Source organism: Haliotis rufescens, unplaced genomic scaffold (genome assembly GCF_023055435.1).
Source record: "Haliotis rufescens isolate VD_foot unplaced genomic scaffold, xgHalRufe1.0.p SCAF_7, whole genome shotgun sequence".
In the NCBI taxonomy this organism is placed as follows: Eukaryota; Metazoa; Mollusca; class Gastropoda; order Lepetellida; family Haliotidae; genus Haliotis; species Haliotis rufescens.
In genome coordinates, this window is record NW_025964361.1 from 27821807 (window position 1) to 27848651 (window position 26845).

General features: G+C 38.8%; 1 protein-coding gene across 1 annotated transcript in view; it reads left to right on the forward strand.

Annotated features, from left to right (window-relative positions):
• The window catches only part of LOC124146965 (glutamate receptor-like), a 117942-nt gene extending 94701 nt beyond the window's left edge, over window positions 1-23241 (forward strand). Inside the window, exons 9-17 of the mRNA XM_046517547.2 lie at window positions 4218-4334; window positions 10360-10432; window positions 11741-11880; window positions 13217-13572; window positions 15525-15723; window positions 16497-16744; window positions 18079-18190; window positions 19575-19712; window positions 21217-23241. Of these exons, the coding sequence (XP_046373503.1) occupies window positions 4218-4334; window positions 10360-10432; window positions 11741-11880; window positions 13217-13572; window positions 15525-15723; window positions 16497-16744; window positions 18079-18190; window positions 19575-19712; window positions 21217-21312 (1479 nt within the window). The 3' untranslated portion in view covers window positions 21313-23241. The remainder of the gene's footprint in view (window positions 1-4217; window positions 4335-10359; window positions 10433-11740; window positions 11881-13216; window positions 13573-15524; window positions 15724-16496; window positions 16745-18078; window positions 18191-19574; window positions 19713-21216) is intronic.
• Window positions 23242-26845: the final 3604 nt, after the last annotated feature.

Below are 26845 nucleotides of genomic sequence, written 5' to 3' on the forward strand. Positions count from 1 at the left end.
TTATCTGTTTTCTGTTGGACTCTTTGTATATGAAAGATAATACAGTTGTCGGCGAGTATAACGAATATTGTTTGAAACTGAATCTAGTTAATACTTTTAGAAACATCCTTAGGATACTATTACACTGACATGACTATACAGTGACATGCTTGTGAAGATGGAGTGTCAAACGAAGCCACTTAGCACAGTCATAAATATAGGCCGTTAGGCAGTTTCTTTGATAATGATAGACCAGTCAGGATACACAGTAGACAGCTCAAAACATTAATGAATGTTGATTATTTTTCCTTCCTTTTATCTCAACTTATTGTTCCTAAAGGGGTGTATGTTAAATTCAAGTGAACGTATAAAATATGAAACAGACATAAGCGGGTTTTTTTTCTGAAGCAAGCTCTATTTTCTACAAGATGATGACAAGCTGCCTCACATTATTTAAGACTAGCTATCGAAGCCGCAGGCATAAGGCTGCATTAAAGAAGTGTTTATCGGCCACATCTTTCGTTGTGGGAGGTAGGTCATTTGTCATTTATCAACGTCGAATTAATACTTGTAAATTTATTTCTTATCCAAAAGGATGGGATTTTGAGTCTGAAATTGCACAGATATCGAAAAGGAGTTCAACATGTTTAAATTGAAAATTCATTTGGAAATATAACGAAACGATTTTTATATTTCTGTCATATTCGGGTTGAACGAAAAGTTCAGATACATTTATATAACAGAGAAGATCCACACCAACTTGCCAAAAGCGATTCTATTATAGTTTTAAAACGTTAGGATAAAAACATAAGTGAGGAATGAGGAACATATTTTCCCCACTAGGAAAACCAACATTTGGGCACAAATTCAACTCGACCCTTTAATTATGTCGGTGTCGATTGTGCATATTTCTATGAATTCCATAACGTTTTTTAAAACGCGGAAAATTTGAAAAAAAACGCGTTAGTGGCAGTAAAATTGACTGTCGCTCAGCGAACCACTCTTCTCTACATATCAAAACTCTTATCTTATCTTCTCTATACTCAAGTGTGTCTGCGCCATGATAGAACAATATTTACCCCGTGCCATGTAGACGGCGAAGGAATCAAGCTCTTCGACAACATGTGAATTTTATGTCTGATGTGAATGTAATGTAATCATGGACGTCGACGTACGTCATTGGCGGTTGATAGAAATATCACAGATAGCGTCATTTTCGTAAGCAATCTGTCTTTATGTGATTTATTCAAATTAAATGTCTTGACTATCTTATTATACAATTCGTCCATTATTCTACAGTCATGGTGACATGGGTGACCTGCAGACGTGTCCATCATAATTAGGTGGGGATGTACTATTTATTTCTACTTGTCATTGAAGTATGTTATTTCAAACTAAGTGCATCCTAAGTAACCGTTGCATATATGTCGTTGATATGTGTTCCCACGTGGCCGACTGTCCATCCAAGGTTTCCCGTTTACACGAGTACATCGCATTCATATATGTCACATAGGGTTTAAGATACCTTTGCATGATGATATGTCTCAGTTTATGTACACAAATACATCCGCATCCATGGGTTACCTTTCCCATGTGTGCATGTTGATACTAGTATGTGTCAATATTTTAAAATAGCCTTCAGGGGATGGAACTGTAAGACATGCTGATTTGATCAATATACAATATAGACAATATTGCATCCAAGAGATACTTTTCCCATGTGCGCATGTTAATACTAGTATATGTCAATATTTTAAAATAGCCTTCAGGGGATGGTCATGCTGATTTGATCCATGTACAGGATAGACAATATTGCATCCAAGAGTTACTTTTCCCATGTGTTCGTGTTGGTATATGGCAATATGTCAACATATCTGCAGTCAGGGGATCATCTGTAATGCATATACATGCTGCTTGGGCCTTATATTGTACAGACAATATTGCATTCAAGGATTACTCTTCCCAAGTGTACATGTTGGTTCATGTATATGTAAAAATGTGAAAATATCTGCATTCAGGGGATGGATCTGTAATGCATAATACATACTTTTCTCATGTGTGCATGATGGAATGTGTCAATATATGAACATAATCTACAGCCCAGATATACATGTTTTATAGATGTATGCCTACATGTATGTACAGGTGTCCCGGGGCGCCCTTAAACAAGTGTGCATGTTGTTATCTGTAAATGCCCGAACATCCTCTAGTTACCTTAGACACGTCTTTGCATAACAGTGTGTCAATGGAGAGGCTGTACTGCATCCCTGATATATTAACCATTTTCCAGTTGTTCATATGACCCTGTACGCAATCTTCACATGATTATTATAGAGTGAGTGAGTTTGGTTTAACGCTGCTTTTAACAGTATTCCAGTTATGTCGCGGCGTGTCAGCTTTATGTGGGAGGAAAGCCCGAAATAATGCCGGTCTCAGACGTTTACCACTTCGGTGAAACCCACGAGCACGGGTATAGTGCTGACAAACCAAGAAACATAATTGGGGCGAACCGGGATTCGAACCCACAATCATAGGTTTGGATACGTGCCCAGGGGACGCAACTCTGCACAGCGATTCGCGGCGCCTCAGACGACTGGGCCACCCGTGCCCACGATTATATATAGAGCTTTGGCAATAATGTGTACAGCATCCAAGAGATACTCGTGATACGTAATTTGCGAATTCTACATAAAGTTACATTCCAACAAAATGTATTCCATTTTAATGTTTACACGCAAACAGCTATCGAACACTTTGATCTGCTTAACTGAAGAACCGCGTCCCATATCCACCAGTTATGACTGAAATGAACATGACGAAGTAGTTCGCATGCAATCCCAGAATAAGAGTCAACTGACCACATGCAGAGACACATTTTTCATCCGAATTATCATTTCCTGCCGACACGAGATCTCATGATTCCCTGCTCATGAGGAATATGATATATTCATCAATGGTAAACAGTGTGTCACAATGCATTGGGTCTTGGACGTTATGAAAAAAATATTCCTGTTTGTTTTAGAAATGTTAATCCTTTGAGAAAACATCAGAAGCTGGCAACGAACACCAGACAAAGCAAATCATGTATGGCTCCTACATAAAATGGACGTTAGAGGATAATGGAGACCTATGAAAGATGCATGTAGCTGTTATCAATAGTTCGATTTTATCAGTCGCCTATTCGTGCTGTGGTAACGTGCTGACAGAACCCTTTTATCACAGTCGGGTTCAATTATGCTATTGCTTAAAAACACGGGGAAAAGTATCACTAGTGTTTGAATTAATCAAAGTTATAGATATTGGTTCTGGGATTACAGATCCCCATTCGCATAGCATGCTGAAGGACCAAATGTGATTTAAATCTGGACGTCGAGGTATAGTGTTTCTAATTTACAATCCTGGAGTCCGACTCTGGGGATTATAAAGAACATTTGGGCCACTAGAACCTCGTTATAAGTTCAGATCGAAGGCAAGTCTATTCAGGTTTTATATGAGCATAAACCTACTCCAACTGGACCGAGCGTTGACTGCGGTCAATATCACACGGGGCTCTTTGCTCCTTCTTATATACGAGAGCTATAAAACAAGATTTGATTAAATATGATTGATTTTGGGAAAGAAATGTTTTACTGGAGTCTACGCGAACGTGTCATCCCAGCCTTTTGCTCTTGAATGTTAAGGGCATCTCTTTACGAAATCACAGGCTGCGAATGCTCGGAAAAGAACAAAAACACACATACTGTAAGTCGAAATTTCGATATGCTGTTATTTGCGATTGGAAGTTGGACAATTATTGCCATCTTGCTTGCTTAAATTTCCTAGACTGGCGTTATAAAAAAGCAGCTAATGTGCCATTCATTTGGTCGAAATTAAACATGTCTGAAGGATAATTTCTTTATCAGTGAAGAAATTAAGCAAATGTGTATATCCAAAAGTTTTATGGATAGCTATGCTAAGTTGTACATGTTTGTAAGGACAACAGGTCGTTAGGCTTTTCGTTTACGCCAGAGGCGATAGTCCAGAATAAGCTCAGAGCCAAACATTGAAATATAAAGTATGGAAGTTGTCCTATAAATCTGTGTTGCCTGTGTAAAGTCAAATACACAGTTTGGGCCGCCTCATAGTCACATGTTATTGATTGTGTTTATTGACTGTATTGATGTGTGCAGTGGTCCGGTTGGTGTCCATAATTGAATCATTTGAATCAATGTCAGTGTTTATTGTTTTTCGTCTTTCAGATTGGAGAATGGGATAGCATATCCGGATTAAGAACAATATATGATGCTGGAGACCAAGGTTCCGCTAACGACAGTTCTAAGTCATCAAAGAGTCGCAAGGTTATTACCACTATACTGGTATGTATAGCTCCCGGCTATTGTATATACAATATACGTGGTCACATTCAAAGACGTCTTCCTGTAGAGCGGATGATCGGGGATTAGATTCACTGGCCGCATCGTAAAAGACGTTCTAAGGTGGTATTTGTTGTTACGCTGCCTGGCGCTTGGCATTAAGGAGACAAGGAGTAAAGGCCTCGGAGTCAGTACACTATGTCCAGGCTATACTCCGGCATGGTATCTCAGTGACTCGTACAAGCAGCCACACACACGTGAATGCACGTCGCTACCTATGGTAAACAATACTGAACGCGATGTTAAACCCCATTTCACACTACCTCATAGACAATGATTATTATTCACTGGCTATACACGTAAAGCAAACCTATGTTATTTTACACCAACAATTAATAAGGAAATTAATTATAAGAAGATGCTATTATTATGTCCTTCTCATAAATGAGAAGTTACAATCAATGCGACAAGATAATTACATTACGAAACTCATTCCCCACGGATATTACACTATAAGGTATGTGACTTATTAGACTATTGCTCACCCTGAGATAGCTTGACAACACTAATAGCGATTTACACGTTCAAATCTCTTCAATTTCTCCAAGAGCATTGACTTGTCTTATCTGTTTTCAATACTTCTCATTGTACCATGTTGGGCAACTACAATCATTAATATCATACACGATCTATCTCTCATGCTCAGTGATCACTGCCATTAGGGGTTTTTTTAAATCATCCTTTTTAAGCGTTTGCATTATGTAAATAGTCTTGTAATGCATTCTGGCTTTTTCACACACGTTAAGTTTTGGACGTCGTAAAGTGCATCAGGACACTATTAGAATTGTATCGCATTGCAGGTCACGTCGTAAAAAGCATCAATACTTTCACTTCGACCGTGCTGAGTGGTCGTCTAATTGCTTTACTCGGAAAATACCTTCGGCGACAGGACTGTTAAACCGAAATTAAAGTATGGACCTTGTGTTCTGAGGTCAGAGCTGAGTTCCTAACACCGCCTTTAGGGTTCAAATAGTGCCGATGTCACTTCACGACGTGTCAGACGTAGATACGAAAGGGGAAAGCTGACTAATCATGGGTTAGGTGTTCGTCTGGGACATAATTCGGTAGGGAAGACACGTTCATTAGAGGTCGAATGAAGGCGATTGCAATGAACTGAAGGATAAGTCTGCTAAGTACGTCTTGTCAACGTCCCAAACCGTCGACGCCGCCGACAAGAATACCTACAGTTCCTTTTTAAACCGACGGCGAACATAACATCCTGCCAAGTAGCTGCTTAGGTTTAACATTGCATGCATATTAGTTGACAGACGTGCTATTACCTTCTGATGAGGATTCACTTGCAGGGGACATTACATGCCTGGATTGTCATCAGCGTCATAGAATTGTCGCATCACCTTGCCAGGAATGGAATCATTGAGCGTATGTCTAGTTGTATAAACCGATAGCGAAGACTGCAATCTGAGACAAAGCCTCCTGTTGGTCATATATAGGAAATGTTAAACACTGTTTACTCTGTGGTGCTTTGCTTAATCTGAATCTCGAAGCGTGAGTGATGTGAATGAGAAATGGTATGATAGGCACTTATATGCGATATGGAGCCTTTATAAGACTGTGTATTACATATGCCTCATTTGCTGGTTGTAGCCTTGGCTTTCCCGTCACTCAAATCATTCATGGTCTGTTTCAAACAAGTATAATGTCCTTGTTTGCAATTCTTCAATTCCTAGTTGACTTACTGGCTGTTTATTCAGACGAAATTGAAGAAATGTTTAAGACACCATCATTTCACTGTTGCTTGCTCGCCTCTTTCATTTTGTTATTGCTCAAACAACAGTGCATGTACTTATCTACTGGGTTTAAGTGTCTCAGTTGGCTTGATTGCCATAGCGGCATCCTTTTAAAGGAAGAAAAAGAAAACAATATTCAGTGTTACTTCTTCAAAGTAAACGTTCAATATACAGTGTAAATACAGCATAGAAGACCATGCAAAGAACCTATAAATATCACTTCAGTCTTTTTATGATCGAGATCAAAAGCTGATTCTCTAATCATCACCAGTAAGGCCAGTTAAGTGTTAATGTCATCTTCCATAAATGTTGTACTTTATGACTACGATAGGGATGAACAAATAGCGCGATGGAACAGAAAAATGTTTTATGTTTTTAACAATCTAATGTGTCGTCGGGCTAGTTATAGCATTACCTCGCCTGTATGCCTCTGATTGTTTCACACCGCTATTTCCTCGAACAACACAGAGAGTTAACGGACACTAAACTTTGCAAAGACAATAAACAGTCAATTGACACGAAATCCCATTGCGGGTGTCGTTTCAAATATTCTTTCATAATATTCAAATTTGATTGACATAAACTATTTTCCAAATTCATGCCTTGCATATTGCCTAAGATCACATGTTAGACATGTTTAGGGTACCTATTGTTTGACTGGTGAATAACACGACGGCACATATGCATTTAATAAAATATATTTATGTTATATCACTGGTGGGGTTTAAAGTCGGGTGCATGATTATCTGATTTTATAGCGACCTCCATGTATGTGTGTGTGTGTTTCTGCTTCTGTTTTCTGGTACAGTGTTTAGTGCTAGGTCACTGAGATACTATACGCAGTTCACAAATATATTCCCTACTCAGATACAGTACACTGACTCCGAGCCGATCAGTTCTTTGTTTTTATCCCCTTATATTACTGCCGAGCGTTAGGCAGGGTGACAGTAAGAACCCCCTCAACCATCTTCCTACCTCTATCCATTGCACCACGGTAGTAGTGATAATTTAACAACGCGTGATGTGAGATTCGTTTAGACATCAGGTTAGTTATTGAGTACATAAATGTCGTGCTTTGATTATTTAGCAAAGGATCAACGTCAAGGGTATGGCCGACAATGTTTCTCTGAGTGTACATATATATTAACGCTAGAGAAGAAACCATTTCAATATCGCATAGGATTTAAGATATGAAGAAGAGTGAGTGAGTGAGTATGGTTTTACGCCGCTTTTAGCAATATTCCAGCAATATTACGGCGGGGGACACCAGAAATGGGCTTCACACATTGTACCCATGTCGGGAATCGAACCCGGGTCTTCGGTGTGACGAGCGAACGCTTAAACCACTAGGCTACCCGACCGCCCCATATGAAGAAGAAGTTGAAGAAGAAGAAGAAGTTTATTCATGAATGAAGGCCACATGGCCCAGAGTTCATTTACAGGAATAATATATACTATGCACATGTACAAATCTTCTTTTACATTTGTATTTACCTAGGTAAATGTCTTTTGAAATATATGGACAGGTTTTTAACAACACAATCATTTCTTGTAGATAGAAGACTGTTAAATTTTGAGACAGATGGTTGTACATGGTAACATTTTGGATTTAAGATATGTATGACATTCAATACCCTTAATTGAACTTAAAGCCTCTTTGGTACTGACATTTTCGATGTCAAATATATCGAATAAGAACCACAGGATACTGACTATGACAGTGACGATTAGATCTTCGACCAAAACGTTCAAAATGTACACCGTCCATTTACTCCTGTCACAGCCTACGACCGAAGGATATCTAGATCTGTCAGGATCATATAACAGATATTCATGCAGATAAAGTCCCATTACATGATACCTTATCGTTCATTGAAGTTCATATTTATTCAGGGGCGTTGGGGTAGCCTAGTAGATAAAACCTTTCGCTCGTCAGGCCGAAGATGTAGGTTCGATTCCTCACAAGGTTTCAATATGTGAGTCAATTTCCCCGCGTCGTGATTTTTCTGGCATATTGCTAAACGCAGCGCAAAACCATATCATATTCATATTTCATTGTATAACCTACATGTACATTTAATATTTCTCCATTTCACTTGCAAAACTATGTAACCTGAAAAAATTCCAAAAGGAATGCCTTTATGTATTTTTATTCAAGAACGTCTTCAGAATCAGTTTTCAGAAACCTTCCACGTGAAATGTGTCCATTGACACGCCAGAATGAACCATTACATGTGTAGTTAATGTTGTTAATTTAATGTACCGCTTTTAAGAAAATCTTTCAGAATGTCAGTGTTTTTTCACATCCAAACATGTCGTTTACCATGTACTGCATCAGCAATTGTGATTAGTCTAAGAACTGGTATTTGCAAATTCGCATTTTAATTGGTGAACTGGTTCTGTATGTGATAGCACCACGTCCAAGACGTGCCAGATAGACGTTTCCCCAAAGTAGGACTAAAAATAATGACAATTCAGTTAAATCTGCTTCGAACGCTTCGAACGCGGAAACTTCCTCACTTTACAATTAGCTGTGTTTATTCACAATAATAACCTTCCTGTCTAGTGTTGTAGTGTTGCAGGTTGTTTATTGTATGTGAGATTGAGTATAACAAGGTTTTAACGTTTATTGTTACGAGAATCGATATTAATTAAAAAAAGGAGCTAAATTCGTTTACACGTTCTTCTCTGCTAATAAGTGTCACAAAAGAGTTTTTAGTTCCTCAATAGGGTTAATATGGATGACCATCGCCATTTGCCTGATTAGTTTATTTGGAAAATGAAAAGCATGGGGTTTGCCAGTCGATGACACATGTCGTTTGTACAAATCGTTCAGTTAACATTTGAAAATCGTCAAAGACTCAATAATATTGCGAGAAATAACGCCATTGGTAGATCAATCGCAAGCATCAGTGACCACGCATTTCAACGTTGCGCAGAGCAACATTTCCCGACTTCGGATATGGTATCGGCAAATTGGTACCACCAGAGATCGTCCAAGATGAGGGAGACACCGCATGGCAGACTCCCAAACAACATACATTCATGGCTCACGTGCCCTATCTGCACAGACTGTCCGTGACGTTACGAGCTGGCCCAACGTATACGTTGGCGGTGCTTTACGCTGTCATTCCACTCGGTTCATGGGGCATAAGGTCCTGTGCAGTTTTCACACACGGTATTAGGCTTCACTGGCGTGCTTGCAATAGACACGTAACCGGCACCCGCAAAGACATCTCCGTCAAAGTTTTGTGAATTCGGTTTCACTTTATTATCTTCCCGGGGCACGAGTGGCCCAGTCGTCTAAGGCGCCGCGATTTGCTGCGCAGAATTTGCGTCCCTTGGGCACGCCAGAAACCTATGATTGTTGGTTCGAATCCTGGTTCGCCCCGATTATGTTTCTAGGTTTGTCAGCACCATACCCGTGCTCGTGGGTTTCACCGAAGTGGTAAACGTCTAAGACCTGCATCACTTCGGGCTTTCCTCCAACATTAAGCTGACACGCCGTAATATAACTGGAATACTGTTAAAAGCGGCGTTAAACCCAACTCACTCTATCACTCATTATTATCTTCCAGAGAAACACATGTCCCACGTGTCGCTCTTAAAGCCTTGAAGTCACAGAATGAATGTCGTGAAATACAGATATGCGTTTTTTACGGGTAGTATACATTTGTGACGTTTCCAGAGAATATGAAGTGTTAGATTCACGTATTGGATTTATCTCACATCCCTGGATATATTCCCAGCATATTTGGTTTGCAGACACGTAAACCATCAACTCCATAGTCTTACCCGCCAGTATCGAATATGAAGTGTGAGATTCACCGATAGGATTGATATCACATCCCTAATTGCTTCTTTCCCGTACATTTGGTTTGTGGACAAGTTAACAATCATGTTCATATATCTGAACCGTCAGTATCCATGGAAACGTACGTCATCACACGCCGATTTGCCCTAATCGTTCTTAAGATATATATCTATATATAAGCATGAAGGGAGATAAATTCAACGTAAGTATTTCATATCCATCTTCCGATAACGATGCACTTGAACAAAAGGCTTAAAATGTTTCGCCAAACTGTCATGTAAAAATACACAATGAGGCGTTTGAACATCTGGTTTTGACATTTCTACCATGGACAATTGGTGTTATTCTACGTCAAGTCTGTGTTATTTCCAACTGCTTTCTCAGTTTACCATCCGGTTTTTTCCAGCTTCCACCGTTCTTGACGAAGAAGAAGGCGCCTGACAACGGAAAACCCCTCCTAGGAAACAATAGATACGAAGGTTTGCCGTTACCATTTGCTTCCAAATCACTAAATTGGGTATATTTGCTTATTGCTTGCCGATACCTCGGGATAAGCGATTTGTAGACGTGAATGGCGATGAAGTAAATTGGGCTGATCAACCCTACAGGAGAATACAGCACTGTATCGATCGAACGCCTCACGAAATGTCTCCAACATACAGAAAATGACTTTATATGTTGTGCCACTTCGGCCGCGCGCCACTTGGGTTATTTTGGCAAACAGGCTTAGTTAATTCTCAGTGGGCTCCACATGCAGATGGGCTCCTCGTTGAAGGAGATTTTGCAGCAGAACTGTCATTTTGATAGTGGAAAACGGTTTCCGTTACAAATGGAAAGCAAACTTTTTTCGGAAATGTCGAATTTAGTTGCTCATCAGATAAATCTCTTCTTAATGCAGATTTGAGGGCCAACTGTTGGCGAGCTTACTTTTGTTGGATTGCGTGCAAAGTGATATGTTTTCTGTAGAATGAGATTATTTTACAACCTTAATTGAATGCCTCTAAACAGTTTAGGTAACTGATTTCGAGTTAGGTTACCTTGGTAATTTTAACACAGCGAATGAACACAACAATGAATCTGCAGCGAGGGACCGACCGTGTAACTACATGTTAGCATTGTCACAAGAACAGGCAATCACAAACGAGTTCATGCTGAAAATAACAATAATGAATTATAATTCAACGAAAGAACATTTTTCTCTAGCAAGAAATAATGTATAATTGTAACTGGAAACACAATAGGAAAATGCGTTTAAACGATGAATGATTCTTGCGTGTAACCAAACGAAAATACATGTCTTGAAACGATAATATGTCCTTTATCTCTTTGATATTGTGGAGTTAAACATCCGAATTTGATTTAATTGCCTGTTACTCAGTTTCAGTTATCGGTGAATGTTATTACAAGAAAACAAAGCAATGTTATTATATTATATCAAATCACAATAATCACCATTGAATCTTTAAAAGTTACATCTCGTTTGTATGGAAACCTTATCCGACATGTTTGATTAGTTGATGTATCGTCTGTAGGAGTATGGTAGAGACGGTGGCGAGAGTAAGCATGTATATTTTCGGAATATAATATTCCTTATCTATTTATGTTGCTTACCATTCAAATACAAATGTAGAAGAGAGCAACGATGTTCTAAGTAGAATTTTCAATCCGCGTGGGCAAAATTGGTTGATTGTAATATACAGTTCAGTTAAAGGTTTCGTGGGTATTCAGTTGTGTAATATGATAAGAGCTGTCACTTTAGAAGTTAATTCATACTGTGGTTCTTGCAGGATTCTGCCGAGATCTGGCTGACGAGATTTCGGAGAAGCTTGAGTTTGACTACGAGATCCGCGAGGTTCGCGACGGGCAGTTTGGCGTGGAACTGGAAAATGGCTCTTGGAGCGGAATGATCGGAGAACTGAGACGTGGGGTGATGTCAGATCGTACTCAATCCCACAGTCGGCATTTTGACAAAGGCAATGGTTGTGCGACTGCAATATCGAAATTTACAAAGGAAATCCATTGTGCTCATGCCAGTAAACTTTGAAATTTCCACTTTTGAAATAAGTAAACGTCATAAAAAGCAGCAACAACATTCACAACACAATGATTGAAGAAGAGATTTATGTACGAATTGCATACTTTTAATGGTACTGTTATCTTTTTCCAAAACAATCAACCACGCAATTCTTTCATATCTCTACCCTTATTTGTATCTTTAGTTGACGTCAGTAATGCTGTAGGTATGTTTTTTAAAATTTGGAACTCGATTTTTTGGGCACACTACCTTGCTTGTAAGATTCCTCTGCACGCTTGCATTGTTATGAAAAAGAAATATAGTATCGATTAAATTTATGAAGTGATATGTTTTGCGTCTTTATGCTTTCTTGTAAGTGTTTTTGTGCAAATATTGCACATTATTAAGAGTAATCATAAGCATCAGATTCCCATAGGAAACGGTTTTACTTTATGTGCATTGTCATTTTGTATAGCTGCTCGAGTTCTATCTGAAGGTTAATTCTTTAGAAATCTGATAGTGTGTCTATAATGTATTGATTATTGTTATCAAATATTAAATTTTATCGGTATGACGATTAATCATTTCTGGCATCATATTTCAGATATATACATCATAAAAATTGAATTTTTATATAATTTCATTTCAAAATAAAAAGCCGTTCAGGCTAGGAATTGTCGATGATTTCAGATTGCGATTCACATTGCTTTCGCTATTTATAACGATTTTCGAAGAAGAATTTGTTTCAGGACATTAGGCGTTCTTTGACTTATGTTAAAAAGAAAGATAATGAATTGCTCCCAGAATGATCCGTAATAGATCCGAATTGTATGTCTCCACAGACAGATAAGCACGACTCTGCCCTCTTGACAAATATGGCCTATATCTGTGGAGCCATTTAATATGTCCGCCAATCTCCATAAGAGCGCAAAGCCCATTGTTCAGGGGACAAGAGCGTATACAAATTATCTCAAGACCCCTAATTTCTAAGATCCAAGTCCATATCAGTAATTACTAACGTCAATAACCGAAAACCCTCAGTGACTGCTATTACCTACATTCACACGGATGTCATTAATCATGAAGTGCGTTCTTTCAACAGTAATGTCCATTTCTGCCTCCAACACCAAAGGTCAAGATAGCGAAGGCTGTCGACTGCACCGACACCCATGTCCATATCACTAATTACCGTTGTCAATTTCAGCACGCCAGTATTCCATCCGTTGCTTATTGATCTATCTTATTTCAGGTAGCTGAACTGGCAATTGCTCCATTAACAATCACAGCGGAACGTGAGCGGGTGGTCGACTTCTCGAAACCCTTCATGAACATTGGAATTAGCATAATGATAAAGCGACCTGACAAACAAAAGCCTGGTGTCTTTTCCTTCATGGAGCCGTTTTCCATTCAACTGTGGGCATGCATCACTATAGCATACGTCGTCGTGAGCGTCAGCATCTTTCTTGTAAGCCGATTCAGTCCCTACGAATGGCACAATCTGACGTTGACATTTGGAGACATGATTCAGAATCAGTTCACACTGTCCAACTCCTTCTGGTTCTCCATGGGAGCACTGATGCTGCAAGGAAGTGACCATTGCCCAAGGTGAATTGATAGTCATTACGATTGACGATATCGAGAAACCAACATACATATAGATGCTTGCATGTGAAGGGTGAGACCCCATCAGCAGTGATCAATCTTAAAATGTCACAGGTTATCATGCAAAAGTGTATACGGTCGTATAAGTCATATCATCCGAAGATTATGTTGTAACTGGTACCTCTCTGTGACCTTACATCCTCTTTTCAAAAGAAGGATCTATTAATCTATATCACATTTCCCAAATGAGATAGGAAAATGAGCAGCAGCGTATAATGGTATTTTTTTCAACATTATAATCTGTCAGTTTTGAAATTGATAACAGAAAACTTGCAAATTTAAATTCTTTTTGGGGCGAAATTGGAGATATCTTCTTTGAGTATTTCTGGCATTCCATATCAAAAACATACCTAGGGACTAAACTTTTTTTCTGTTTAAGTCATTTTTTGTCTCAGATATTTGAGTGAAATATCCAATTAACTACACAAACATATCTGATGTGACCAATGAGCTTTGGTCGTACTCTCAGTGATGTATTAGAAATGGCATAAATCCACGAAAACAGGTTACGTTTCATCATAAATACGTTAAACAAATGCCGTATATTCTGGACGAATTGCACCCTATCCACGCAGTCATACACGTGGAGTTCTCATATATTCAGGGCTGAGGGAAGGCTTCATATGACTCTCCTTCCCTGTGGCATATTAAAAGGGACAGTGATATACGCATCTCTGGCTATAGTTCGAAAAAACTACTGGTTTCATTTCACAGGGGAACGCACGTCAAGAGAAGAAGGAAGGGTAATCCTTTAAGTAGCAAATTAGAACACGGTATAAGACTTATATTTCATCCTTATTAATTAGGTGAATTCAGGAAGGAGTGTAAAATGTATTCGTATGTCGATGTACATGTCATGCAACTTGTATATATAGAAGTGTATTTGATGCATTTTTTGCGACTTCTGTTTCTTCTGTTTTGGGAATTTTCAAGCAATTTCCTTTTCGACTTAATACTCCACTTACGTACACAACATCAAGTGATATTTACGTAATGCTGAAGGTTTCTCAAAGGGTCATTTTTACACGAAATATAGGCATATGTCAGCCTACATTGTCTCAAAGACGATATTTATAACGAGATTCAACATGGTTGATGTGATCTATGACGTCAGTACATAGACATGCATAATAAGTGTATATGTATATTGAACGACACGCGTAAATGTGATTACATTCAATAAAATTGATTTTTGAAATTAATGTTATCATGTTGGTATAGAATTACGACTTCATAGGTTATGACTATGTTGGTTGGTTGGTTTGTTGTTTAACGCCGCACTATTCCAGCTATATGACGGCGGTCTGTAAATAATCGAGTCTGGACCAGACAATCCAGTCATTAATATCATGAGCATCGATCCACGCAATTGGGATCGATGACATGCATCAAACCAAGTCAGCGAGCCTGACCACCCGATCCCGTTAGTTGTCTTTTACGACAAGCATAGTCACCTCATACAGCAAGTATGCATTGCTGAAGACCTATTCTACCCCGGAATCTTCACGGGTATTATGACTATGTACTCAAGATACCATATATGATGATAGACCATGGTACCTTGAGGACATTATGAGTATTTGGTGCAAAAATTTACGAACCAATTTTGCCTTTCGCTTCCAATCTGCTATACGTCTCTAACGGAAAATGAAAGTACCAAGTCTTTTCACTTTAACCTGTTTAAAGAATGTATATATTACAAGGCAACTTTTTAATATTTTTTGTTAAAATTAGTTTCAGTTTTAGTAACGAGACCTTCAGTGAACCTTCCACCAGCGCACTTCAAATCTTCATTGATAAAGAAGTGGCATGTATGAGCTACTAGAAAATCGCAATGTGACCATGACCTCGGTTATTTGGCATTTGGGGATAATGTGTGTGTTCATTTGTTACAGGTCTGCCGCTGGCCGCATTATAGGAGGGGCGTGGTGGTTCTTTGTGTTGATCATCATATCTTCCTACACCGCCAACTTAGCCGCGTTCCTTACCATAGAGCGGATGCTCACTCCAATTAAATCTGCTGATGACTTGGTTAAACAAACGGAAATATCGTATGGCACATTAAAATCAGGATCGACAATGAAATTCTTTGCGGTAAGAAAACAGATGGTTAGATGCTTAGGCCTTCTATATTGTTTCATTTGTTCTCATCTGCAGGCTCAGGTTCAGTGGAAGAAAATTTCAAAACATCACAAGTGAATAAAGGAAATCGCTTTTGATACAACCTCAAAAGTTATGAAATATGAACAGATTTCAAAAGTGCATTTGTTTATAATTATAAACCATGGCATCGGTTGATGCGTCCAAATCGGCCACCTCCTAGCTCTCCTGCCGCGCCATACCAAAAGACACTAGAGAATGGAACTTGTTGTAACCCTGCCTGATGCTAGACATTATGGGGATAAAACAAGGACCAGTCGGCTCGGACGCAACGTTAAACCCCATATTACCTCACCAAACCTCTTAACTAATAAAATCCATACAAAGGAGGGCATGTATTATGCTTGTGGCGTAAAATATTATTTACATATCAAACATTATTTTTCTCCACCAGAACCACATCCTATCGCTGTAGATGATGCTACAAAACGTTAATCAGGAAAATATCCCAGCTGTTTGTCACAATTATCATATTTATACACTTATTCCTGAAATCCACGTAAAAATCTGCTTCATTCTAAAACTCTCAGATCTGAGAACCCAGGGCAACATAAATGCACATTTAATTACATCCAATTGAATTACTGCACCCGTGTCATTGTTTTCATTGATATCAAATCAATTTCAGCAGATAATAATTCAAGTCATGAATAAGCTGGAACGTTCAGATCAAAGACAAATGACATCTGAACCTCTCCATCTTTCAGAAAACGGAAGTTCCAACATACAAGACGATGTACAACTCCATGACAACGGCGACGCCAAGTCCATTCGTAGACTCGATCGATGCTGGGGTAGAGAGAGTTCGCAACTTTAAAGCCAAATATGCATTTTTATTGGAATCAACAATGAACGAATATTATAATAACAGGAAACCATGTAATACTATGAAAGTCGGACCCAACCTGAATTTAAAGGGCTTCGGAATTGCAACTCCCCTTGGCTCAGATTTGAAGTGAGTTAATCTGTCGTTGGTCAAGTTATTGTCACATTCCGAGACCGAGATTTTAGCATTTGTTTAGTTACCTTCAAATCTGCGTTGCAACAACTGCTGGCTCCGATTTGAAATCGGCCAAGGTGATTGGCTTTTTCAATTAATAATTTTTGTTAACATAAATTTGTATCGAACACTTTTCAGGAAGAGCCGCATGACGCTCTTTTGAATCTTGGTAAAAAGAACACGAAGTACACACATCGTCTATTTTTTACACGTCGATATTAATGTTGTTTAAAGCTGAATGTATTTGTGTTTTCAAGGCTTTCAGAACATTTTGAACGCTAATGTATATGTATATACGGTCAAACTATTAAGAGTAGTTTTATTCCAGTGGCGCGACGTGACTGGAAATGCATTATATTCATCAGATATTGGTACACACGGTCGGACATAAAATTAATAAGATATCAATTTATATTGTTTATGTTACTTGACTATAGGCTAAAGTGTCACGATACTACTGTTATTATTCAAATTAATATCAAACGACCATCACAGACAGTATATTGTGGCGTTCGAATTCCTAGTTAATTAAATACTGCAAAATCGACGAGATGACTAAAAGCTCACTAAGAATGACATTTAGAAAATATCAGAGAAGTGCATGACGCGTTATTCGTGTGATGGGATATGGGCAGCACAGTTGTCTTCGGGGCCACAATTCGAGCTGTGTCGCTTAGTCGATAACCCTAGGATCCGCTAATCTTGGGTTTGAACCTAAGATTCTTTTTGAATGTGTTTTTTTGTAGTTGAACCCCTGTTCAAGTGCTTCACCAAAAGGGACCATGATGGCCCATGGCCGTGAACCCTGATTGTGTTTTTGACATGTGAGCTCCATGCCAAGTGCTTTGGTTTCGACATATTTCCATACAGAAGCGAACACGCCGTGATATAACTTAAATACCTTTTCTACCGGCTTAGAAATCAGCTGTTAAGCGCTCAATAAAATAAATACCGAACTATTAGGCTAAGGCGCTTCAAAACGTCAACGCCAGAGAATAATCAACCTCGATTGTCTGCCAAAACAGATTCCTTGAGGCATATAAGGTAAAAAAGCGATGGAAATTCTATATAGGCAAGAATTGTGACGGGTGCCACCGGTGGGACAGGATCCGCTCACCCTACGCGAACACCTTGTATGATCACTATTTTATTCATAACCATGCTTATAATAGGGTCGGACTTGTGCAATGGTCAATACTATTAGCAATGGTTACTGATGGTCATGGAAAGGGTTTACAAATGGCGTGTAGTTGCATTAGCGATGCAGTAAATTTGTCGTTCTATTTCAGAGAGAAAATCAGCTATGCAGTATTAAAATTGAAGGAAGATGGTACTTTACATAAGCTTCAGCAAACATGGTGGTATGAGAAAACAGAATGCGGATCAGACACAGGGCACAGGGTAAGAACTCAATTATTTTGTCTCGTGGAGATTCCGAACTAGGAGGGGCGGTCGGGTAGCCTAGTGGTTAAAGCGTTCGCTCGTCACGCCGAAAACCCGGGTTCGATTCCCGACATGGGTACAATGTGTGAAGCCCATTTCTGGTGTCCCCCGCCGTGATATGGCTGGAATATTGCTAAAAGCGGCGTAAAACCATACCCACTCACTCACTCACTTCGAACTAGGACTGGTTCCCGGGGACCGGCCAAAGAGGAGTGTGTTCAGGCTTGAGTGATTGGGTTCATTGTGCCCCGATGGCTGTGTTTCTCATGCTTGGAGCCACTGGTTTGACCAGTTTCGGTTGCCGTGATGTAGTTGGACTATTGTTGTCTACGGCATGGTACACATGTGTGCGTGAACGATGAATTAGTCCCAGGTATAAATACTCGGGAAGAATAATATAATTGCATATGTAGAAATTGTCCAAGCGAAGGAAATACATTCTCATCCCGGGTATATTGTTCCACAGGAACCATTACCCCTGGTATTTCGTAGCAATCGGTAGCTTCGTGGAGCAGTGTAAACATAATACATGATGTTGAAGTCATGACAAATCTGAAGGAAACTTGTGGTGTTAACAATGCTGCAACTTGTCTCTTACGAGAACAGTTTCGCCACTAACTCTTGATCGAACACCAGGAAACGATATCTACAGTTAACCTGTCTTCCAAAATGGGTAGAATAGGTCTTCAGCAACTCATGCTTGCCGTAAAAGGCGACAAGGCTTGTCGTAAAAGGCGACTAACGGGATCGGGTAGTCAGGCTCGCTGACTTGGTTGATGCATGTCATAGATCCCAATTGCGTGGATCGATGCTCATGATTTTAATCACATGAATGTCTGGTCCAGAGTCGATTATTTACAGTCCGCCATCATAAAGCTGGAATAGTGCTGAGTGTGGCCTCAAACAACAAACCAATCGAAAATGTATCTTGACATGGTTGTTGTTCAAGGCCTAACGAAAAGAGTGGAATGAGTGAGCCAGTGGCCAGAGTTGTGTCCATTTGCCGGGCCAGGATTCGCTGGTTATGGCTTCGAGTCGCTGATTTGCCCAGATTATGATCCTTTGCTTGTCAGCAAACTCACTAAACGTGGGTTCATCAATGGTGAGAACATCACGATCTGCTTCAAAAGGTTGAAACGCAGAAAAAAACTTAAATACTGTTAAAAGCGTCTCTGAACCCATATCACAAGTTCAACTTAGAACATGTCCATAGTTTGCAAACAACAAACAGCATTGACCTTGCGTCATCATCAGTCGGCCTCTTTTCAAATCTATAGAATTATTACATACAAACGCTTAAGTCGTTTTATTTTAAGTTAATGGACGTTTGTTTCATTTTCAGGAATCCAAAAAGAGGTCCCTGTCCCTTAGTAACGTTGCGGGGATATTCTATATATTGATAAGTGGCCTTGTGGTATCAATAGTAACTGGTATTATAGAAATATTTTGCTTGAAGAAAAGACCTATACCGGGAACAGCTGTAAGTATCATTTACTTTTCTGTTTGATCACATTTTTAAAAATTAATGGCACATGCATAGGGTTTCCATATACATGTAAAAGGAGTGTCCATGATGGACCAATCATTTTCTTATAACGAACAACGAAGCATTGCAGTATATAAGGAATATTGCAACGTTGTTATTACAAACTGACCTGTAATGACATAACTACGGACACGGGTTCACAAAACGATGTACATGTATAAGCTTCAGTTCAAAGTAAGAAGCTCGAAAATCGTTTGTAGGATAGATCTTCAGTAACCCATGCTTGCCGTAAAAGGCGACTCTACTTGGGGTAAGAGGCGACTAACGGGTTCGGGTGGTCAGGGTCGCTGACTTGGTTGATGCATGTCATCGATCCCAGTTGCGTGGATCGATGCTCATGATGTCAATCACTTGATCGTCTGGTCTATACTCAAGTATTTTCAGACCGCCATCATATAACTGGAATATTGCTGAGTGCGTCGTTAAACAGCAAATAAACAAACAAACAGTTCAACGTAAATTTTGTCGAACATATGAATATTGGGCAATCCATTGTTCGACTGAAACAGTGGACAATAATACAATTGTATTGTTCTACCAGGACATCTAGGACATTCGATGAGTTTTATCATTGTTTTAATACATAACAAACACTACTATAAAACCGGCATTATAACGTTACGTCCCATGAAAACTATTTGTGTTGTTTTACGCCGTTCTCAAAAATATTCCGGGTATATGACGGCAGCATGTAAATAAATGAGTCTAGACTAGACACTCCATTGATTGATATTTTGAGAATCCACCAACGCCGTCGGTGTACGATTACACTCAATCAAACAAGTCACAAACCCTATTCGTTGAGTCGCATCGACCAATATAGGTTGCTAGGGAATATTGTTTTCCTAAACCCAAATCCTCACGGGACATCACTTGAAACAATATACGGATCAAATGAAATTAACACGTCTATTCCGATCCACCAATCATCGATTATGTTTAAGACGAGTTAAAAATTATTCTACAACTCCTTGTTAACGACGTACAAAGTATCCGTTTAGATAATGTTTCACATGTTTATTCACATGTTAACACATCATACCCATGTGAGGAATGGAACCCGGGCATTCGACCGAACGATTGAACTTATCGGCTACCCCGCCCTCACACAGCACCTTAGAATGACACAAGGGAATTGTTTCATTTAGGGTTACAAGTAACCGTCTAACTTGTAATCCTATATTAAGCCAAAAGGGTCTTGTCACATGAAGCTTCTAAAGTCATATAACTGATTACATGATACTCAGCTTACGTTGGCAGTGATCGAGAATACAATCCTAGCTACCACTGTCCAGACATCCGCTTGTCCAATATTAATTGTGCCAGTATGAATACTCAGGAAATGAACACATGTATGTTCATATTGTGAGCAGTTGTAGTTCTATGTCTTACAGATGTTCGTGCCCTTTGAGACTGATTCCAATATTTTCCTTTTCAGCCAGACCATATAAAAAGAAATGATACAAGATTAACAGTTGTGGGCACCCCGCCGGAACAAATAAATGGACTTATAAATGATGTAAGAATTCGGTGAAAAATGTTGTGTGAATACGATGAAATACTTTGGGAGAATAGAAAGAAATACTTCGTGAGAATACAGTAAAACACTTTGTGAGTGTGCGATGAAAGACTTTGTGAGAATACAATGAAACACGTATAATACAGAGACCACATGAAGTATGTACCGAACACAAGAGGACGGTTTTGTAAACGAACCAATTACAAAGCCACCACACACGACTGTGAGATCTACAATACACAACTGTGAGGTCTACAATACAGCACTGAACATCATTCTAAATGTCTGAACATGATATAAAGTAGTTAAAGACTGTAACAATATGTAGAACAACATGCGAATATAATGTTCAAATGAATTTGGTGAATGAAAAGGTTGTACAATAGGGTGAGTGTGCTGAATTAAAACAATGAGTAATAAATCTACATAACATGTTTACAAGACTACAGTAGGCAAGAAAGTTGTACTAAAGATGTTGGAGCATGTGATTCTATACCTGTTTTACCTTATGTGTGTGTTATGTGTGCATTTTCCGTTACCAAACATTTTTTCGTGTGCCCTTTAATATCGTCTGACAACATGTTGCCTCAGCCTTTCGTCACAGCTATTTTGCCCTTTACGCCAAATGGAATCTCTTTCGGTGGTTAATCTAGACTGGTTATGTATTGACAACATATAGTTCTACAAACTAAACGATAAATATCTCAGCTGTTAATGATGCTTGCATCCCAGCTAATTCGACAAAGAAATGACCACACTTAAATGACTCCTTGACGTATACATAATTTAAACTGTAATTAAACGTTTACTGGAATTAAACCAATCATATGATAACATTCTATTGTTTTTGAAAAATCATTCTATATCATGCACTGAAACAAAACAGCGTGTTACATAGTTATGTCGGAATTGATAACAGTAAGCAACATACACGTCCAAATACAGGATATAAACACAAAATTATTATTTACACATATATGAAAAGTGTCGTATGCATAAAGGAAGTATTCCGTGTATCCATTTGCAATTTCAAATTGTTGATTTGGAAAACGGTCTGTTATAAGCCACACCACTGCACAAACAGAAAAATCAATAAGAGAAACAGACTGTAGGCTGGCAGAAGATCGAATGGTATATCATCCTTCATACATTCAATTTATGGAGCTGGCACCTCATTCATCAGACACGAAGATAATACTGGAAACGATGCACTGGTTGTTTCAATAAAAAGTAATTTTCATTTACTCCTGTTATGTAGCCGGTTGACGTTTCGTTCAGATAAGAATTATTCTGACTTCTTTTAGCCAAATATCCTGACTTTGCTTCGGTGGCCACATAACTAGTAATTGAACTAAAGTGATCGGTAAAATAATTGAACCAAATAAATCAATATTCATCATGAATTTAAATTGCATGACCAGTATTTTGCTTTTTGTTTAAGGTTTAAACATTATCCTCAATCAGTGGTTTTGAATGTGTGCTGAAATATGTTATTTTACATGAAGACGTGTTGCTATGTGATAAGGTATTATATTATGATGCAGCTTTTCAAACAGTTTTACATTTATTGTGTAGGTGTGTGATGACGACTATGAGAAAACGAATACACGTATATGTATACGTTTTTAGGCATTAATATCTTGGAAAATGTCATTCAGATGTGATGGCATATCATCTTGATTAAGAGAAGTACATGTACATGTAGACATACATCGTTGTACGTCAACAACCTATTTCTAAGTACAATATTTTGTATCTTGCACACATTCACATGCCTGGATAAATGTTTCACTTTGTCTATCGTACAAGAACACAGACCCCCTTGTATCTTTCGTGATGAGTGCCTCGTGTAAATATTCATGGTACTCAACTTCTTTGTACAAACATTTTCACATTTTCATGTACAACTGATACCCTTGAATGTAAATAAAGAATATATCTCTTTTTTTCCTGTTTGTTTGTCATATGCTTGCATATCCATTAACAGAAGAATATATGAATATCATGAAGTACTGAAGATATATTTATCAGGATTGGTTTTAAACGGATTTGAAAGGCAGACCACGTGAAGGCATCCACGAGAGAATTCCAGAGAGTAGCTACAGCATTGACAACTGTTCTGTGTCCATATGACTTAAGCCGCATCTTACATGTAGGTTCTGCTAACAGCGTTGATGTACTGGCTGTGAACGTCTCATCACACAGAGCATGTATACAAGAGTGGTAAATTGTATTCTCCAAGTGTATTGGTCACGCACAACAAATCCTATAGACACTGAAACAATTTAATAGTGAGTGAATATGGTTGTATGCCGCATTTCGGAATAATATTCCAGCCATGTCAGATTGTGGCCATGTGGGGGATCAAACCCATGTGGAGCCAACGGTTCAACCACTAGTCTGCTCCATCGCAAAACTACATTATAACAATAAATAGATATAAACATATTAAATACATCACTTAGTGGATTGATACAACTCACCACCTTCCACTGATTTTATGATCATTGACCAAATGAAACTCAGAGGCTGTAAGTTTTGGGGATATGGGCAAATATAAGCATTGGACTTAGACCTAACTCCCGTTAGAATATTATAACATACATGTCTTGACATCTTTGGATTTTCTACATTGAAATGATGGTAAAACAACGGATGCATTCTCCACATTATCCCCACAACAACAATAACCATATGCACGTACAACAAACGTCACATTCATTTTTGAAAATATTCTAAATTCTAATGATTACAAACATTTTATATAGTTATTACCAGAATATTTTTCATTCATTCATTCATTCATTCATTCATTCATTCATTCATTCATTCATTCATTCATTTTGAAATACTACTCTATGATAAATTTGTATAGCGCGTCTCATCCAGATACTTCTTGCTGAAGAGCACTTATTTAAACATCGAACAATACACACATTCACCACACAGACCGGTGTTGAGACAACGCGTTACATGACACCGTGCACGATCATTCTTTATGCGTTGGCTTGTCTTCATTGTCTGAATCTAACAGTTGACGGTATGTAAACTATCACATCTTGGCAACATCTCATCGATCACTTCAACTCTCCGTTACCAATACATGTATTGCAAAACTAAATTAATTATAGTAACACAACAAACCCATTGCATAGTGTTGTGTCATGTTCTGTTCTATAACATCAGCACGGCATGTTTTGTTTGCAAACCGTTCAGAGTGAGGTCATACCATCATATCAAATATGGGTTGTCGAAATAACATCATTATTAATTAATCAAGCACAATTTGCCACTGTGTTCAAAATGAAAACGGTGCAATATAACATTGCTTAGATAACGTAGCATATGTTAGTTTTTGTGTGTGGCTGAATGTACTTGTCCGGACTATAGTGCTAGCCCACTGAGACACGGATACTCCACTCAGACACAGTACACTGTATACTCCTAACTGACAAGACCGCCTCCGTGGTCTAGTGGTAGAGCGTCCGCCCGGGGAGCGGAAGGTCCGGGGTTCGATCCCCGGCCGCGTCATACTAAAAGACGTTAAAAGATGGTACTTGTTGCTACCCTGTCTGGCGCTCGGCTTTTAAGGGGCTAAAACAAGGACTGGTCGGCTCGGAGTCAGTATATTGTGTCTGAGTGGGGTATTCATGTTAAACTGCGGCATGGTATCTCAGTGAGCTAGCACTATAAATCGGCATCAGTCCGGACTAGTACAAGCAGCCACACAAACACACACACGTGCATGCACGTCGCTATATAAGTGCAATAATCTTGGACGCGACGTTAAACCCAATTTCACCTCACCTCACCCAACTGACAAGTCTATTCCCTGTTTACCGACCATTTTTAACATCTTTTATTCTGACGGTCGGGCATCGGACCACAGACCTACCTTCTCAGGGCAGACATTCTTTCAACAAGACCACGGAGGCGGTAGTGAACAATAAGAAAGTGAGACCACCCATTCTTTTCCTCGACAATAATGTCGATCAGACACAATACGTTCATATACGAAAAGACATTTATAAGAAACGGACACCAGCAGAAAATGGACAAGAGGCAATTTCATCAAGTTATGTTGACGAGTTTAATATTTCGGGGCTCTTATCACTATTCTATACGTAATTGCGTAGAATATGAAAACGATTTCCAAAGTAATGAAAACCATCTAGAAACCCCGGGAGCCTCATTAGGCAGCTCGAAGTACCGTTATGCTAGAACTGCACTGCCGTGACTCCTTTGACAGACTAGAAAACGAAACAAAATTGTTTTCGTGAAATTGATGTGAACTGTGACATAGACACGATAAATGTTCTCGGGAGATTATGTTTCTCCTGGCATGTCCAATAATCTCATTTGTCAAATAATCCCTTCGTAACACACGCACGCAATACTATCCTGACCATGTCATATCAAGCAGACGTCTACTATGATGTATGTTAATTATTTTTGTTTTAACATTCATCTGATATTGTTTAAGCTTTCACATGGCGTTGCCAAAGTAGACGTAGAACTATATTATGGCACTACAAGGATATTAAGAGCGAGTGAATCTGTTCTTTAACGGTTTTTCAGTCATGTCACCAGAGCGGCTCACAGGATCATGCCAGGCCTAAGGGAAGCAACTCTGGGAAACAGGGCCATCCGTGCCCACTTAAAGATATTATGAAATGCATAGTCCATATTCGTATGGAAATCTGTTATTGTACCTTTCAACTGAATGAAGTATCATTTTTTGTCCGGGGTAACATTGTGCCCATTGAGTGTGTTTCATAATTATATTATAACTGTGGTCACTATCGCCTAAGGCGCCGCAGTTGGTTTCGAATACCGGTTCGGCCTGATTAGGTATCTAGTTTAATAAGCACCATAATCATATTCAAGCTGCCCTGAAGTGAAAAGCGTCTCAGATCACTTACTCTCTATTATTAACATAATCACTATCATTGACATTATTATTATTATATATGATTGCTATCATCATTACTATATACGAAAATCAACACAGAATCTGTAAATATATATTCCAATACAAGTGTTAAGAATTCCTAATAAATACCACACAACATTTGAAATTCCCCTCGGCTGATCAAAACAAAACAGGTACAGAAAATTCCCAAATATTTTTATTTAATATCGAAAACACATTTTGTACTCATTACATTCGAGAAAACCTGCTATCGAAGAAAGTCGATATATTTCTGTAGTTATTTGATAAGGAAGACAATGAAACAGAAAATACTCCAATTGATCGTCTATGACTTGAGGAGAGTCACATCTGGTTTCTTGTCGCTTAGTGAGACTAAACGAGCCTTCCGCTTCCAGATTGGCATTATTCAATGATGTATAGACTCGTCAGGCGATTTTCAGGAGCTGTGATTTCAGACCATTGGTGTAAGAGCAGTTGTTGGGAAATATTAATCACTAATGCCCGTGTTCCCGAGGCGCAAGGCGGGTTGACCGAATTAAGAACAGAGCCGCGTGTTAACTTTGATGTGTTTGTCGACAACTTGTGGAGATATTTCTTCTGCTCTCTTGCCTTGGG